We start from the raw sequence: 15,308 nt of genomic DNA, 5'->3' as shown, positions 1-15,308 counted from the left end.
CAGACGCCGCCCAGGACTCGACCGGAATGAAGCAGGCATTGGCGCGGCTTGTCTTTACCAGCTGCTGGATCAAGCATGAAGAGTGGAGAAGCCATGGGCGAATGATAGGAGCTTGTTCATATTGAGCTGCTTGGCAGACAGGGCGTTGATTGCGAGTGCACGCGATAGCTGCAGAATCAATTGACGGAACAGGTCCACGGAATCTGTGCATGGCGACGCATGCACGACCTGACGATCGCTGCAACAGAGTTCTATAAAGGGCGCGTTCCGCACACCAAACAGGAGACACGCCGCAGCTTGCTTCTACCATCTCAAACACTCGAGATAGAGCAGATTTGTCAATATGAGGGTTACTCTCGGTCTCGCTGCGCTCGCCGTTGGTGCTGCAGCCGTCCCTACGGCGGAAATCAGGCAGCGCCAGGATGGTCACAATGCCAAGCCATGCCCCAAGAAGCCTCTGGTCACGAAGGTATGGAACTCCAACTCCCGAAAGTCGCGTTGAAACTATGCTAACGATCATGTAGGAGGCTCTCCAGAAGGACATCACCATCAAAAAGTTGATGAGGGGTGCTCAGCAGCTCGAGGACTTTGCCTACAGCTACCCAGCCCGTAACAGGATCATGGGAGGAGAGGCTCACAACGACACCGTCAAGTGGCTGAAGAAGGAGCTGGAGTCTACTTCGTACTACGATGTTACGCTCCAGCCTTTCTCCAACTACGTCATGCTGAACGGCACGCTCAACAAGTTCACCATCGACGGACGGATGATCAACTCCACAATTCTTGAATACTCAGCCTCTACCGATGGGCTCGTCTCGGCACCAATCGTTCCCGTCAGCAACCTTGGTTGCGAGGCGTCTGACTTTCCTGCGGAAGTATCCGGCAGCATTGCACTCATCTCGCGCGGTGAATGTGAGTTTGGACTTAAGTCTGCTCTTGCTGGAAGCGCTGGCGCCGTGGGTGCTATCATCTACAACAACGTTGCTGGCACTATCAGCGCAACTCTTGGCCCCCCTCCTCGCCCGGAGGGTGACTACGTCGCGAGTGTTACTCTGTCTCAGGCAGAGGGCCAGGCAATCATCTCCAAGGTCGCTGGCGGTGCCACTGTTACCGGCGAATTGGACGTTTTGACCGACGTCCAAATCATCACCACAAACAACGTTCTTGCTACCAGCAAGTGTGGTGACAAGAACAACCAGCTTTGGCTTGGCGCTCACACTGACTCCGTCGGTGCTGGTCCCGGAATCAACGACGATGGCTCCGGAACGGTTGCCATCCTAAACGTCGCCAAGTCGCTTGCTAAGTACAACGTCAAGAACGCTGTTAGCTTCGGCTTCTGGTCTGGCGAGGAGTCTGGGCTTCTCGGTTCCACCTTCTTCGTCGAGAGCCTGTCTCCTGCGGCAGCTCTTGACATCCGCGCATACCTCAACTTCGACATGATTGCGTCTCCCAACTACGTCCACCAAATCTACGACGGTGACGGCAGCGCATACGGTCTGAGCGGACCCGCTGGAAGCGACCAGATTGAGACTTTCTTCGAGGGTTACTTCAAGGATCTCAACATCTCCAGCAACGCTACCGAGTTCAACGGCCGTTCCGACTACGGTCCTTTCCTTGACGCCAACATCCCCGCAGGTGGTACCACCACTGGTGCTGATGAGGTCAAGACCGTCGAGGAGCAAGCTATCTGGGGAGGTGTTGCAGGAGAGATCCTCGACCAGAACTACCACCAGGCCGCCGACAACGTCACCAACCTCAACGAGGGAGCTTGGCTCCTACACTCTCGCGGTATTGCTGCTGCGGTTGCCAACTACGCTCTCTCATGGGAGGGTTTCCCAGCCCGTGTGCCTGTCAACGGCACTGCGAAGAGGAGTGTCCGTGAGCCTCACGTTCACAGGGGCGTCAAGGGCGCGAAGGTTACTTTGAGCCTGTTGTAAGCTTGTAGTAACGCAGCTTTGTATATAGTCAACAATGATAATGTCAACGACAACATGAGTAATACACATCCATCACACGTCCGTTCTGTCTTGATACACGTGTAGCTGGTCAGATTTTGACGCGATTAAAGTATCTGACAAGCTACAACATCAATTTTCGTTCGCGAAAAACGGAACGTAGACGTCAGCTTTGTAGTGTCGTCTTACTGTAGCGCTGAGCCTCATCCTCATGTCAGCCGCCGAACCTGCACAGCCCCCACAGCCATGTCAATCGGCTAAGCGGCTCGCGAAAGCTCCTAACCGCGACACCGCCGCTGAGCCGCACGCGTGTGGAAATGAGGCTTATTGCGATCAGCTGAAGTGCAGATAATGGGAGCCTACTTTGGTTTAGACGTATATGTATCGCGTTTGGGACGCGTTTGTGTGATTCTTGATTCTTGGGCCTTTTGACTGTCAACAACGATTCCCAAACCTCTCGATATCCACCAGCACGACTGTACCAACTTGAACTAATAATAATGACTTTCACTGCTTCGCAAGCTTACGATTTTCAAAGTATCTGAGATAATCGCCGTCCCGCGCGTGTTTCGGGCGTCAACGACGTGACAAAACAAAGGGTTGCCTGAACGAGGCTGTGCCCACCGCGCGACGCTTTTGATCACCGCGCCTCCAGGACATATACACACATCACGCCGCGATTCTCTGGTCCTTCGTCCCTCTAACATTTTCGCGACCTCAAGACCACAAAAGCTCCATTGAATAAACCAGAGAATCGAGAACAAGGAGTGGATAGAAATCATGGACCACAACAGCCCATGCTACGAGCCCTTCCCAGCCCTCCAGCTAGATTCCGCCCCCACAACCCCACAACACGATCACGATGCGCCTATACCATCAACCTCAGATATCGCCACATCAACATCAACATCAGAGCCCTTCTCAGTACACTACGAAGGACCCCTCTACACGGAAATAAACATCCCACTCCCCCGTATCACAGCACCATGCACCGCATCTCCATCCACACCAACCCACCCATCACTACCAACCAACCCCTCTCTCGCCTCACCCCCCGAAAAACAACGCGGACGTTCCCGAACCCTCTCCTCACTCTCTCCCTTCCGGCATCGTAGCTCGTCATCCGCATCTACATCTGCGTCTGTAACATCGCCCACCTCACCTACCTCCCCTCTTTCCAACACCAGCGACCGGAACAGCGAAGACTGGCCGCGCATCCGCAAAGACGTCGTAAAATCGCGGGAAGTGAATGCGATGATGAATCTACGGCATCATGGTAAGAGGGGCCGGAGCGGCACCATCGATGCGTTGGCGGTTGTACCTGCTGTGCTGGTGTTGAGTGCGGAACTGTTTACGCCGGGGGGAGAGGAGGTGGGAGTGGCAGAGGGGAGGAGGAAGGATAGTGGGGTGGGGAGGTGGGAGGAGGGTATTAGATAGGGTGTTAGATGAAGGGGTTGGAGAGGATACGGCAGGTAAGGAGGTGGTGCGATGGGTGTTGTACGGAGTAGATCTGTGTGTTGTATTTGTACGGTAATGCTTTGGGATGGGCAGTATGGGTATTTGTTGGAAACAACGAGGCTTCGTCTAGAGGGTCACCCCATACAAGGAAAAAAACTGAACAGGCCTGCGGACTACATCGAGACAAAAATCTACGAAGTGGGTGACGTAGCATCAACGTAGTCTCCAGGGTGTTCAGTTTTTTCCTGATGGCGTGGGGTCATGATTGTACCACGTCACAGAGGGTTTAATATAGACAGAGGACGCGGATGTGCGTTGGCATCATAATAGATGACGAGCAGGGTAAGAATTACTCTCGACGATCGGGAGAGCATGGTAGTAGAGGATAGTTGATGGTCGGATGTAACATAGAGCGGCGACTGCATCAATACATAGTCACAGCAATATCACATAAGTGAAATGGAACAAGACACAACATTCTATTTTGGACCCGGACATAAAACACACGGAGTCATATCAATACTCGGGTTTTATAAAGAGTAGCCTCCCCAACGCCAGTCCATGCACGTATGCTCATGATGCAGGTACAGGTATTTGATATACTGCTCCTCAGCAGTCTATAAACATGAAAGCACGATAAAAACATCCCTCATGTCCATATTCCCAATGAGCGCAGTCAACAGAGAGCGTGATCTGTGACAAACCAGCAACTCCATCGGCCCAAATTTTTTCTACTTTTCGCATGTGTACTCCGTAACAGAATCCGAGCGTAGCTTAGCGGGGCAGATAGCACGGTCTCCCAAGAAACGGATTTTACATGAGTACAGGTACTAACTGTAGTCGAACAGAACGCTGATGCTCTCGCCGTGGTGGACGCGTCGAATGGCCTACAGAATGTCAGTGTAAGTCTCGACGTCTCGTTAGTGTTTTCAACATACCTCAGCAAACACGTTGCCAACCTCGAGGACTTCCAACTTGGGGCATCGGCTCTTGTGATCCTCCTGGGGCACCGTGTTGGTCACGATAACCTTGTCCAGTGCACTAGCGTTGATACGCTCGATAGCATCTCCACTCAAGATACCGTGTGTAATGAGCGCGATCACCTGCGTAGCGCCCTCCTTTTTCAGGAGTTTTGCCGCGCGGGTAATGGTGTTGGATGTATCCGCCAAGTCGTCGACCAGGATAGTTGTGCGCTCCCGAACGTCTCCCACCAACATCATGGTCGCGTTCTGTCGGTCGTTGATCTGTGTAGGGCGGCGCTCCTTGTGGATCAGAGCAAAGGGCATGCCGAGGGCGTCGGCAATGGCGGTCGCGCGCTTCGCACCTCCAGCGTCGGGAGAGACTACCACGGCTTGTTGGTAGTTCGGGATGTTGAACTGGATGTATTTGCGGAGGAGATGGCGGCCGTACAGGTTGTCCACGGGGATATCGAAGAAGCCCTGGTATTGGGGATCTAGCAGATTGTCAGCCCAGCCATCTCAGGTCCTCCAAGATGGTACATACCGTGGAGATCCATCGTGATAACGTGGTCGGCGCCAGCGCAAGTCAGAAGGTCCGCGATAAGGGTACCCGCCTGGGCAACCCATTGGCGGTATCCAACCTGGGGCTCGAAAGCAGGAGGCTTCGTAGTTGTAGGCGCGCGCGTGATGCCGGGTGTTGGAGCAACTGAGCCGTTGGTGCCGTTGGCTCCATGGTCGCCATTGAAGTATGCGCCCTTGTCGGATTTGCCGGAACTGCTCGAGTCGAGCGTCTCGGTGCGCTTGATGCCATTCTGCTTGACCGGGCTTGTAGGATCGGTGCGGCCGCCGTTGCGCTCGTCGAGCTTCATCCTACTGAGCTGGTGGTGCAGCGCGGCCGAGCCATTGGTGAGACCTGCGCTTTCCGCCTGCCCAGGGAAGGGCGTCTGCGGTCGCGAATCGAACGTGTACGTGCCGGTCCTCGAGCGCGTGCCAGGCACCTTGGAGAGGGGCGCGCCAGTCTTGTTGTAGGGAATGTCCGACTGGCGCGAGTAGGGGAACAGAGGGAGGACGGCGGTGATGCGCTTGGCCGAGGCGGTGCGGCAGGCCGAGATGGTAATGAGAAGTCTGGAGGACGGTCAGGCACTTCACTCAACTACACCATGAGGATGGGCCTACTCCATCAGATGGTCGTTGACTGCGCGCAACACGAGACATTAGCGGGGTTCTTCACATATCGCAGAGCACGCGGGCGTCGTGTTCCGTCCCAAGTGCGCTGCAGTACCACTGCGGCTAGGAATGCGCGCGCGACCTGAACGAGGGCTTCGTACCTTTACCGCCGCCGGACTGGATGATGAAGACATCCTTTCCTCGTACACTCTCCTCGATCTCGACACGCGTCTCACCACCCTTGAACTTGTCAAGAAGCACTTTGGCCTTGGGTATGCCGAGGTGGTTGCAGATGGTCCTACCGCCCAGTTAGTCACAGCCATGGCCCGCTTCTCGGCGCGTCGACTTACTCGGTGAGCTGCGGGTGGGAGCTGCCGCCCAGGACCACAATGTTCCTCATGTTGACGGCTGGTGGAGGTGGTGGGGTCGTGTGCTAACTTCGCGGCGGGCAGTATAGCAAGAGGAGATTAGTGAAGGAAGGAGGGCCCTCGCGGAGAAATTCCTCTTATCGATAATGGAAAAGATTTAGTTCCAAGTTACTTTAAGGTTCCGCCCTGGTAATGCTTGGGTGGAGCAGTCGCAGCTCAGGCAGCTCAGGAATTGGGCAGCATGGTGAAAGATGGATGTCTGTCGTCACGGGCCAGAGAGGTTTTCGCTTCCTTCGGCTGTTGCACTTTTTCTGCCGAGCCCATGTCGCCATCCAACGCACCTCAAAGCTTCTAGAGCGCGGCATGGCTGCAGTCTGCACGGCATACATACCATAGTGAGCACACCGGATGAATGACTCGGCCTGCACGCCAGCTACTTCCGCGTTGTTGCGCAGGAGAGCGCAGCTATGGCGCTTCACCTGCAGCGGCTGGCGGTCAGTAATCGCGCCATGCTCAGTGGTTGCAGTTCGCGTCAGTGGACCAAGGGAAGGGTCCGTTAGCGCCTGCCGAAGTCGCTCTCTCACGTGCCTTCCTACCTGGCCGTCTGGGGAAGGAAGGACACACCATCCCTTGGTCTTAACGTTACATTCCAGAAATCCTACATAAATCTAGTTCACCGGCTCATGGCAAGTCGTACAGTCCTGCAGTTATCACCGAATGCGGCATCTTGCGCCCTTGATGTGCCCTCGAACAGACAATGCGGATAAGCGTGCGGTATTATATTACATTAGAGGTTTTAGTCTAAGTGCCATAAAGCGGTTCGTCTACAAGGGGTATATGCTAGTCGTCGTTTCATCCATAATGTACTCTACTCATTCAACTTGGTTCTCGCTCTTCGATCTCTCGCACTCCTGCCTCCCCCCGCGGTGTGCCCAGCCACTCCACCCTGGGTCGATGCACTCCCTCGTCGACTCCCTGTAGCACCGCTGACAAGGCTCGATGTCGGACTGTAAGGTCTCCTGTGCGCGCTTGATAGACTGCTATCCCGCGTTCCACTCATCGAAAGGACGAGATGCGCACGCGGAGGTGGTGAGATAGGGTGGTCGTTGACGTAGAAGCCCCCAGTACCATCTTGGGTAATCGTAGGCGGGGCCGAGACGAGCTTGTTGCGTTGCTGCGCGTGATCTGGAGAGACTGGTCGCGCATTGACTTCCTCAACAAGCCCTGTTTCCAGGTCGATGTCGACAATACCATCTTTACTGGTACGTAGTACTGCGGGCGCGAAGTCATGGGACTGGATGGCTTCTTGAAGTAGATCCTCCTTTGCAAAATCAGACCTGTCGCTGATAGCAGGCGATTTGGTTTGGTCTTTTGTAATATTTGAAGCAACCATGGTCATACTCTGCGTCATCTTGCTGCCATTACTGTTGTTCGGGGATCGTCTGACTCCTGTACGTGCGGCTGTTGTCGCGGACTGATGGTGAAGAAGTTGTGCCGTTTTGCGACCTCCAGCCGTACGAGCAGAGTGATAGGTCCATGGGGGAGGGTTCGTGTCATCGAAGTTACCCATGTCGAACAGTTCCCTCAGTATTGTCCATGTGAACGGCAGATTGGCAACAAGGATGGCTGTCGAAGATTCTCGGACGTACCAGTAGATCCACGTGGATTTGTAAGGATTGCTGAAGGAGTAGTAGCTGTTCATGATGCTCGCAGCCACGACAAAGATACCGAGAGAGAAGATGCCACAGAGTATAAGCTTTCTCTTCATGGGTAGCAAGGATCGGATGAGCATCTGCAATGCAATACATAGCATGATCAAATCCGAGGATATGTTGAATACAGCTTTGGTGATGCGGTGGTGTACCAGGGCGTTGCACTGGAAGGACGTGGTCGGCACTGCGTAGTATGCAGAAAAGGGTCGACACCAGGCTGAGAAGTAGAGGACCTCTATCACGACGAATCCAACTGCGGTATACACGGCGAGCAGTTTGATGGCGATGTTCTCTTTCTGAAGCGCCGTCCGTGTTATGCGATGGTACATGACCAAAAGACATGCTTTGCAGGCCCAGATCACAGCGATATGCATCTGCTCTACAACGACCACGAGCTTGCTCCCGAATCGTCGTCTCGATAGTTCTTCCATAGTCAGTGCGCTGAAGTCGAAATTCTCCGGTTCCAGGTTCGATTGGACTTTCAGCCACCGATTCGCGAGCACAATCATAACAGTATAGGCGGCGGTGACGAAGAGGCCCATGGTCCAGTCATCGATCTGTAAGCCTTTGACGGATCGAAAGAGCATTTTTCGCGAAATCCTGCATGACGAATCTGGTCAGTAAATGGATGCATATGCTACAATGAGCAGGTAGTTATTGGTGGATCGCGGGCAGTGGATGCAAACAAGCATGAGAGCAGAGCACCGATGCGCTCAGTAACCCAAAGCCGCCCGCCAGCGCATTGCATCGCATGCTAAGCCTCATTCTCGAATGCGAAACCAGATCATGAATGTAGACTGATGTAATGGGATAATGCACAGAAAATGCACTCACAGTCTTGCCCCAATCATGCATACAGCGCATGTATACCAGATCCATGATTCCTGGTTGAACGGTAATGGCATTGTCGAGTTGCAAGGCGGTCTGCGCCGCTGACGCCAGAGTCGCTATCCGTTAGGCCGCTTGAGGTTTAGAAGACGAGATCGACGAAGGATCATGTTGTAGAGCAACACGATAATCGAGGCGCATCCAGAGCACGCAGGAGAGGTGATGTAAATATCCCGAGGGTAGAACTGGTCAGGGAGGAGGGGTGTAGATACACACCGACCAAAAAACAAGGAGGAGGGAGGAAAAGAAAGCTGACAGTGTCGACATGGAAAGGCAAGGTGAGAAGCTAACCTGTATAGCTTGCAGCTGATGCACACGGCAGTCTTCCATTTGCAGCCATCAGCTCGATCCAGGGCTTATCGCAACCATCTGCCGCGCCTCTTGAGCCTGATGGAGGTCCCGCGTGGGGTCGCCGATGCTTGGGCCTGGCGTCGTGTCGGGCCAATTCCAAGGTCGTGCGTGGCGCGTGTGAAGGATAGCTTCAGGTGCGGCTAGTGGTTGCTTTTGCGGGGTTCCGCGCGGTTGACACACTGAGCACCAGTGCGACCGACGCTCTAGACGTCTCGTGGCGTACCATCCTGGGTGCGCAATCACGGTAGTTGCATCTGTGTATAGTATTGTGGTCGTGATATCATGAGCAGCGCAAGCCAAGAGCCAGCTGGCTGAGGCTGTGCCTGCGAGGCTTGGAGTACACGAGGCTGACGGCCGCAGCTGTTACCAGCAACACAAACTCGCGCCTGATGTAAGATTGGACGACTACTGTGTTCAAAGGCGGTAAATGAGCGTTAATGCGCATTAAGGGCATGGTGATGTTGGGTTCATGTTTGCATTTGCCGCTGGCCCTGGGCGAGTGATGGCACAGGGAAGGAGGAGTGAACTGCACGCGGGAACTCGGGAAGTCGCCACTAGTCCAACGCGCACCGTTCAACTCACGTCTCCTTAGCTCCTAAACGCCACTTCGCCTGTTCTCTTGAAAGAACAAATATTCGGGGTCTCGCATTCTGTACCCTGCTGTCAAATGGGGTTTCGACAACGCTTATCGCAGAGGACACCCCTCGGTCCCCAGATACTTTAATGGATTCGCTCGGAAAGTTCCTTCACGTTAATATCGCGATTCAACCCCAGTCGGACCGCAGCACCACCGAATGCGAGGAACGGTCAAGAGATGATTCACAGATCGCACAGACTTTGTGGTCGAGAGATTGCGACGCGGCGCACGTTGACGATGCTACAGGAACGCATGACGAGCATCACCGACTACTCAAAGCAGCGCACGACGATTTTCTTTCTTCCTTTCCAATGCGCCCACACGGAGGGTATGCTGCCTTAGCATCGAAGCTTTCGTACTCGAACACCCTTCCACCGCCTTCCGTACCTGCCAATCCCTTCTAGAAGACTTTAGTGCATGATCGAGAAACAGTCGATCGCGGTCACCCACAATATACTACTAATCGGTGTACACTTCACCGAACACGCTCTTCTTTACCCATTGTATATCCTTTTCGTCCAAGCTCTTCCCGTCATCATCTCGAGACCTTACCAGAAGCCGGCTGCTTCCTTCCGATACAGTCGTCTTGGACATGTATCGCGTATCGCGCAAACAGTGCTCGCGCGTCACCTTCCGATGAGCACGGTTTGGATTGCGGTACCATACTTCCCGCTGATGGAGTGTGTCACTGACGCGGACATGTGTCTTCTCGGGACGCCCATGCTGAAAGATCGCCTGTTAATTGCGATTGGTTTTAGTAGGGAGACATACGCAGGACGCGGCAGTGATCGATCATTGCTGGTATCATGGTGAGCATACTAGACCACGGGGTCTCCGTCAATGTACCCTTCATCCTCATGACTATTGTCCCCACTTTATTCTTCATTTTCGATCTAGAGTCCTGACCGATCATGTCTGGCTTATTTGTCACTACTTTTGTCACTAATCTGGCCCTGTAGACAGTGCAAGTGGCATAGCGGTAAGAATCGCACCTGAAGTGGACAAACAACATCATTATCATACGTGTCCACCAACCGTTCGCCTACCAGAAGTCGGCCTTCACGGCATCGGAGACTTCCACTCTCCATGAACTTCCTAACTCATCACATCTCTTTCTCCTCCAGATATCGCGATCGCTCTCTGGGTAACGCGTTTACTCACACATCATCCGAGATATCCTCCAATTGTTCGACAAGGATAGTCTGTCCCTTTCTCGCAGTCATCTTCTGCATACCGCTAGTACATTCTATCACGACGTAACTCCAGGAACCGAATACTAGGAGTGTTCTCGTAGCATCAACGAAATTCTGGAAGATGCTAACTCTGTCTCCGCTAAGTCTCATGTTCACGAGGTCGCCCAGGCGTACTGTGATAACGTCTTCCACCGCAGGAGACACGCCAACGGCGTTATGGCGTCTATGCAAATAGATCGCAACGACTCCATTATCCCTGAGCACCTTGTTATAGGTCCGGCTCCTACGGCAGCTTATGTTTACAAGCCAATGAAATATCTCGTGCTCCTCGCAATACCGATGCGTGGACCGTTTGGTAACGATGAATGGGAACGATTTCCACTTCATGCGGAAAAGAGGCCGAATATCGATACCAGGAGCTTCAACGGCTTTGGGTGTCTTGAGGAGGCGCACGGCTTCCAGAGTAGTAATGATAGAGCTATTGATATATTCGTCAGAGTGCGGAACAACCTCAAGGTACTCGGCAAGCTCTTCGATGTTAATGATAGGGCGGTGGGCTTTCGTGTAAAGCGGCCAGAACTCGGAGCGGAATAGTTGGTTCGTCTGAGCAAGGCCGAGGAATTGGCGACTAGGGTGACGGTCTCTCAGAGCATGTTTCGAGTGTTGAGAGCGGCCGCGGCGCTTGCGGTGCAGCTTGACTCCTCGAGCTTCTTCTGCTGCGACGATTATGCTGTAGATGTGGTTGCGCAGTTCTTAGTCGTAGGTCAGTATACATATATCTCAGAGCAAATACGACGTTGGGCTTACCACCGGGCAGCTCCAGAAGTCGCGACACCACATCCACATCGGAGGCATCGGTCATCTTTGTATCGACATCCATGTTGGGTTATGCCAGTTGAGCTCGCTTCTTAAGTGGTTGATTGAGACAGTGTGTGTAAGAAGCAGACTGGAAGGGGTAATTATAAGGTACCCGGGGCGCACACAGACCAACTGAGAAGACTGATTAGGCAGCGTTTGAAGCTCCGTCTCTTTCACGATGACGTGAATCTACATTCATTGTCACCCATTCCCGAACCGTCTCCAGATGCACTTGGCCACTGCTCGTCATCCGCCTCATGATCTCCAAAGCCTCTTGCACTGGCGTCTTTCCCTACATCTCTCGCCTCTCCAAACACACTTCACCCTCAAAAAATTGTGGGACGCCGCCGGTCCGCTATCAGGCATCGAGAGATCCATCTCTGCAACCAGCGCCCGCTCAACATGCGCATGCACGATGGCAGCGCGCGAGATTTCGATCTCAGAGTCGAGCTCCACCGTAACGAGGATGAACGGTTTGCCACTCCGGTAGCTGGATTTCGAGATGCTGATCTTGGTGATGGCTCCCGGCTCCAACAGATGGTGCCATGAAGGCAGACATGCGAGCATGCGGCACAGAACGCCGGTGATGAGGCCGTTTTTGTGGCTCTTGTATTCTGTGTCGAGGAACCAGCGGCCTGTGACATCGCAGTTATACGGGTCTAGTCGGAATAAGAGTGTTACGTCGAGACCTGGGTTTGGCGAGTCGAACTCCATTGCCGCTGGTCGTCTAAGCCGTCCTTTTTTGATCATGGATAGGAGGCGGACTAAGGCGGGATATGCATCGTTCTTGCCAGCGAGACCTGAACGGTAGAAGTGAGCTAGTTGGGAGAAGTGGAAGTAATGACCGTTGATATACAAGGGCGCGAACTCTTTACGCGTTCTACGGTCAACTTGTGTCAGGCCCATGTGCTTGTGCTTATGATATCGCTCCTGGAATGGCATTGCTGGATCAGGATTGTAGTGTACGCGCATGGCAGACGAACCAACATCTTCTACGATACAATCGTATATGCGGTTTCGCAGCTCCCCTGATAGTTGCGAGAATAGGCATGTATAGCCCGGCAACGGACCGGAGTTTGAAGAGGTGTGCGATGGCGTCTGGGATTCAGCGTTCATTGCGGGGGCCCGTAAGCCGCTTTGCAGGGTAGCTGCAGAGCTTGCATTGGTGTAGGAGATCATATCCATGTTGTGTATAGCGGCGTCGAAACTCTTAGCCTCGCGTTTGATACTCTCAGTCTTCGGCTTGACACTTCTGACCAAGCACTCAATACTTTCAGTCTTGTGCGGAGATTACGAATGTTCACGACCTCGTTGGTAAAGTACTTCCAGTCTTGTGCGTAGTAATTTGAGCCTTGCGTTCGGCACAGCAATTCTTGCGGTAGATACCCTGAGTCTTGACCCTAGTACTTTGAGTCTTTCCTTCACGTTGATTTTTGTGCCCTATTTCTCAATATACCGAGTGAAGTGATACCAAGACGTTGTGATGTAGGACTACAGAAGTGAGAGAAGGAGGAGCCGTCATATATACTTCCTCGCTACTAGCTCACACAATTATTGTGCGCGCGAAGCCACATTGACTCTAGCTCCATCCGGTTTATCGTGGTACTGCGGTGACCCAAATGCCGAGATGTAGCCGGGGAGCCACTCACAACTCGCCCAAAACCAACGCGACGGATGATACTCGAATCCCCTCTTGAATCAGCGGAAAAGCCCACGCAATGGGCAATGTAGGGAACAGATTGGTTGAAATACACAGGATGTTTCTCGGGCCAAAGCTCCGGTGATAGCATGCCACACTAGACCTTGCTGACTACCCAACGTTGATTGGGCACCGCTTACCACTACATCACCAAGCAGCGCCTGTGACAATTCAGATCTTGACAAAGCCAACAAGTCAGAAACTCTCCACTTACTCCGCCTTCGCATCTCCAGCACTGACCAACTCCCCACTCTCATCTCTCTCCCACTCGCACACTCCCAGCCCGGTGCCCTTACAAGGAATGCAAGCAGATCCATCACCCAAACTCCTACATTCATCCACGCCCAATCCCCTACTCCGACACCTCTTACAAACAACCAGCTTCTTCCCTTTCTTAAGCTCATCCCTCCAATTCTCATCATCCATAATGCGGTAGTTGATGCCGTTGAAGCGCCAAAAGTCGTCGCTGGTATACATCAACTCCTCGACAGGCAGCTCCTCGCCTTCCATATACGGCGGAATGAAAGACTTCCCCGACGGAAACATTTCCCGCGAAACAATGAAGTGGGCGTTTGTGCTGTAAGACTTTAGCATGGTAGCGATCTTGTAGGTGGCCGCGCGGTCGAAGAAGAGGGCACTGAGGAGATGAGCTTGTTCTGTCGCGTCGACGATTTCGAAGAGGCGGAAGAAAGAGTGGTCTGAGAACTTGAGGTGCAGTATGAAGTCGTCTGCAAGTGTTCTTGGGAGACAGACGTCTACGAGCGAGGTGAGGGAGCGGAAGGCGATGTCGGATAGCGAGCGGAGGTCGTGGCCTGAGTTGATGGAGATGGCGGAGTCGAGCATCTTTAGCGACTTGAGGGATGGCGGGAAGCCGCTTTGTCGTAGGTAGTAGTAGAGGTGCGATTCAAAACCTAGCTCGAGGTACTCTAGCTCGACGAGAGAGCGAAGCTTCTCGGCACCTTCGGGGTCGGTATCGCGCGAGGTCAGATAGCCAACGTGGCCACCACAATGTGTCAAGCGCTGTAATGAATGTGCTTGTTTCTGCAGCGCGACTAGGAATCGAGATGAGGATGTGCGTTGTTCAGGATCCATGGATGGTTGGCATTCCTGGAAGACGTGCAACCGCTCTCCTATCGACAACTCCTTGAGAGCTTTGGGTAGGCTCAGGACATTGTCTAGGAATGGAACACTGACGTTGCATTCGATAAGCGTCAGAGACTGGAGGCATGTTGTCTTCTTCTCTGATTCGGAGATTTGGAGATCTCCGTCGAAGTTCAAACACGATAATGTGATATCACGCAAAGTTGGATGCTTGAACATAGCGACAGCGCGACCCAATTTGAACTTGTTGTCTCCCGAACCATGCGCGTGGAGCGTTACTGCGTTTCGTTAGTCAGGCTCATTGTCATGAAACATTTGACTTACACGACTGTAGCATCGGTAACGTCATCGGCATGCCTGCGCGTGGATACACTGATGCTGCAAGCAAGTTGTTGTAATCGATCCTTGAGTATCCGTCGAAGTAGATGCCGTTTTGCCATTCCAAGTTGTTCGGGCAAGGGCTCTCGACATGCAGATGACGCAGCCTACCCATCAAACTCAGATAATGGTTGAGATCTTCAATCCCCTCGCGATATTCATCTTTGTAGCGAATAGCCAGATCCTGGATATAGTCTATCCGATTATCTCGGCTGTCCAGTGCCGTGGCAATCTTTTGCGCATGTCCTCCCGTCAAGACCTCTAGTTTGCGCCAAATGTAGGGTTCGACAAGGCCTTGGAACCGCGTGCACGTCGCAGCGAGACTGCAAAGAGCTTCTTGGCCGTCAACGTGATCGATGATGTTGAGGAGGAGTTCATCGACAAGGCGCAATAGTCCGCTCTCGGCTGGGCCCAGCATGGTGATTCCAGGTTCTTGACGTGCTTTTGTAAGGGTGTAACCGGAATGACGCGTCTTGCGTTTTTTGGCTCCCGCAAACGATATACTTGGCATTCAAGGGTGCGGGATGAGTTGAGATTCAATAACACAACGGGCGTTGTTCGTAGACATGTATTTCTTAATGTCC

General features: G+C 53.1%; 6 protein-coding genes across 6 annotated transcripts; 1 reads left to right on the top strand and 5 right to left on the bottom strand.

Annotated features, from left to right (window-relative positions):
* Positions 1 to 343: 343 nt before the first annotated feature.
* Positions 344 to 1,937, top strand: J4E83_011055 (uncharacterized protein; the record flags this gene model as incomplete). The annotated part of the gene is made up of 2 exons (XM_049337931.1): positions 344 to 469; positions 525 to 1,937. 2 exons carry the CDS (start codon positions 344 to 346, stop codon positions 1,935 to 1,937), a joined length of 1,539 nt encoding a protein of 512 aa, XP_049182964.1.
* Positions 1,938 to 4,243: 2,306 nt separating this feature from the next.
* Positions 4,244 to 5,939, bottom strand: J4E83_011054 (uncharacterized protein; the record flags this gene model as incomplete). The annotated part of the gene is made up of 6 exons (XM_049337930.1): positions 4,244 to 4,300; positions 4,352 to 4,866; positions 4,917 to 5,497; positions 5,549 to 5,567; positions 5,701 to 5,837; positions 5,890 to 5,939. 6 exons carry the CDS (start codon positions 5,937 to 5,939, stop codon positions 4,244 to 4,246), a joined length of 1,359 nt encoding a protein of 452 aa, XP_049182963.1.
* An 836-nt stretch (positions 5,940 to 6,775) lies between these two features.
* On the bottom strand, positions 6,776 to 8,206 carry J4E83_011053 (uncharacterized protein; the record flags this gene model as incomplete). The annotated part of the gene is made up of 1 exon (XM_049337929.1): positions 6,776 to 8,206. One exon carries the CDS (start codon positions 8,204 to 8,206, stop codon positions 6,776 to 6,778), a length of 1,431 nt encoding a protein of 476 aa, XP_049182962.1.
* Positions 8,207 to 10,652: 2,446 nt separating this feature from the next.
* Positions 10,653 to 11,568, bottom strand: J4E83_011052 (uncharacterized protein; the record flags this gene model as incomplete). The annotated part of the gene is made up of 3 exons (XM_049337928.1): positions 10,653 to 10,721; positions 11,049 to 11,440; positions 11,496 to 11,568. The coding sequence occupies 3 exons, from the start codon at positions 11,566 to 11,568 to the stop codon at positions 10,653 to 10,655; spliced, it is 534 nt and encodes a 177-aa protein (XP_049182961.1).
* A 270-nt stretch (positions 11,569 to 11,838) lies between these two features.
* J4E83_011051 (uncharacterized protein) lies at positions 11,839 to 12,488 on the bottom strand (the record flags this gene model as incomplete). Its single annotated transcript, XM_049337927.1, has 2 exons — positions 11,839 to 11,901; positions 11,961 to 12,488. The coding sequence occupies 2 exons, from the start codon at positions 12,486 to 12,488 to the stop codon at positions 11,839 to 11,841; spliced, it is 591 nt and encodes a 196-aa protein (XP_049182960.1).
* Positions 12,489 to 13,455: 967 nt separating this feature from the next.
* On the bottom strand, positions 13,456 to 15,142 carry J4E83_011050 (uncharacterized protein; the record flags this gene model as incomplete). Its single annotated transcript, XM_049337926.1, has 3 exons — positions 13,456 to 13,536; positions 13,624 to 14,507; positions 14,671 to 15,142. 3 exons carry the CDS (start codon positions 15,140 to 15,142, stop codon positions 13,456 to 13,458), a joined length of 1,437 nt encoding a protein of 478 aa, XP_049182959.1.
* Between the last annotated feature and the right edge of the window lie 166 nt (positions 15,143 to 15,308).

This window comes from Alternaria metachromatica, assembly GCF_023757995.1.
Source record: "Alternaria metachromatica strain BMP 0045 chromosome Unknown scaffold_61, whole genome shotgun sequence".
NCBI lineage: Eukaryota > Fungi > Ascomycota > Dothideomycetes > Pleosporales > Pleosporaceae > Alternaria > Alternaria metachromatica.
This window is presented reverse-complemented; position numbering and strand designations above follow the sequence as displayed.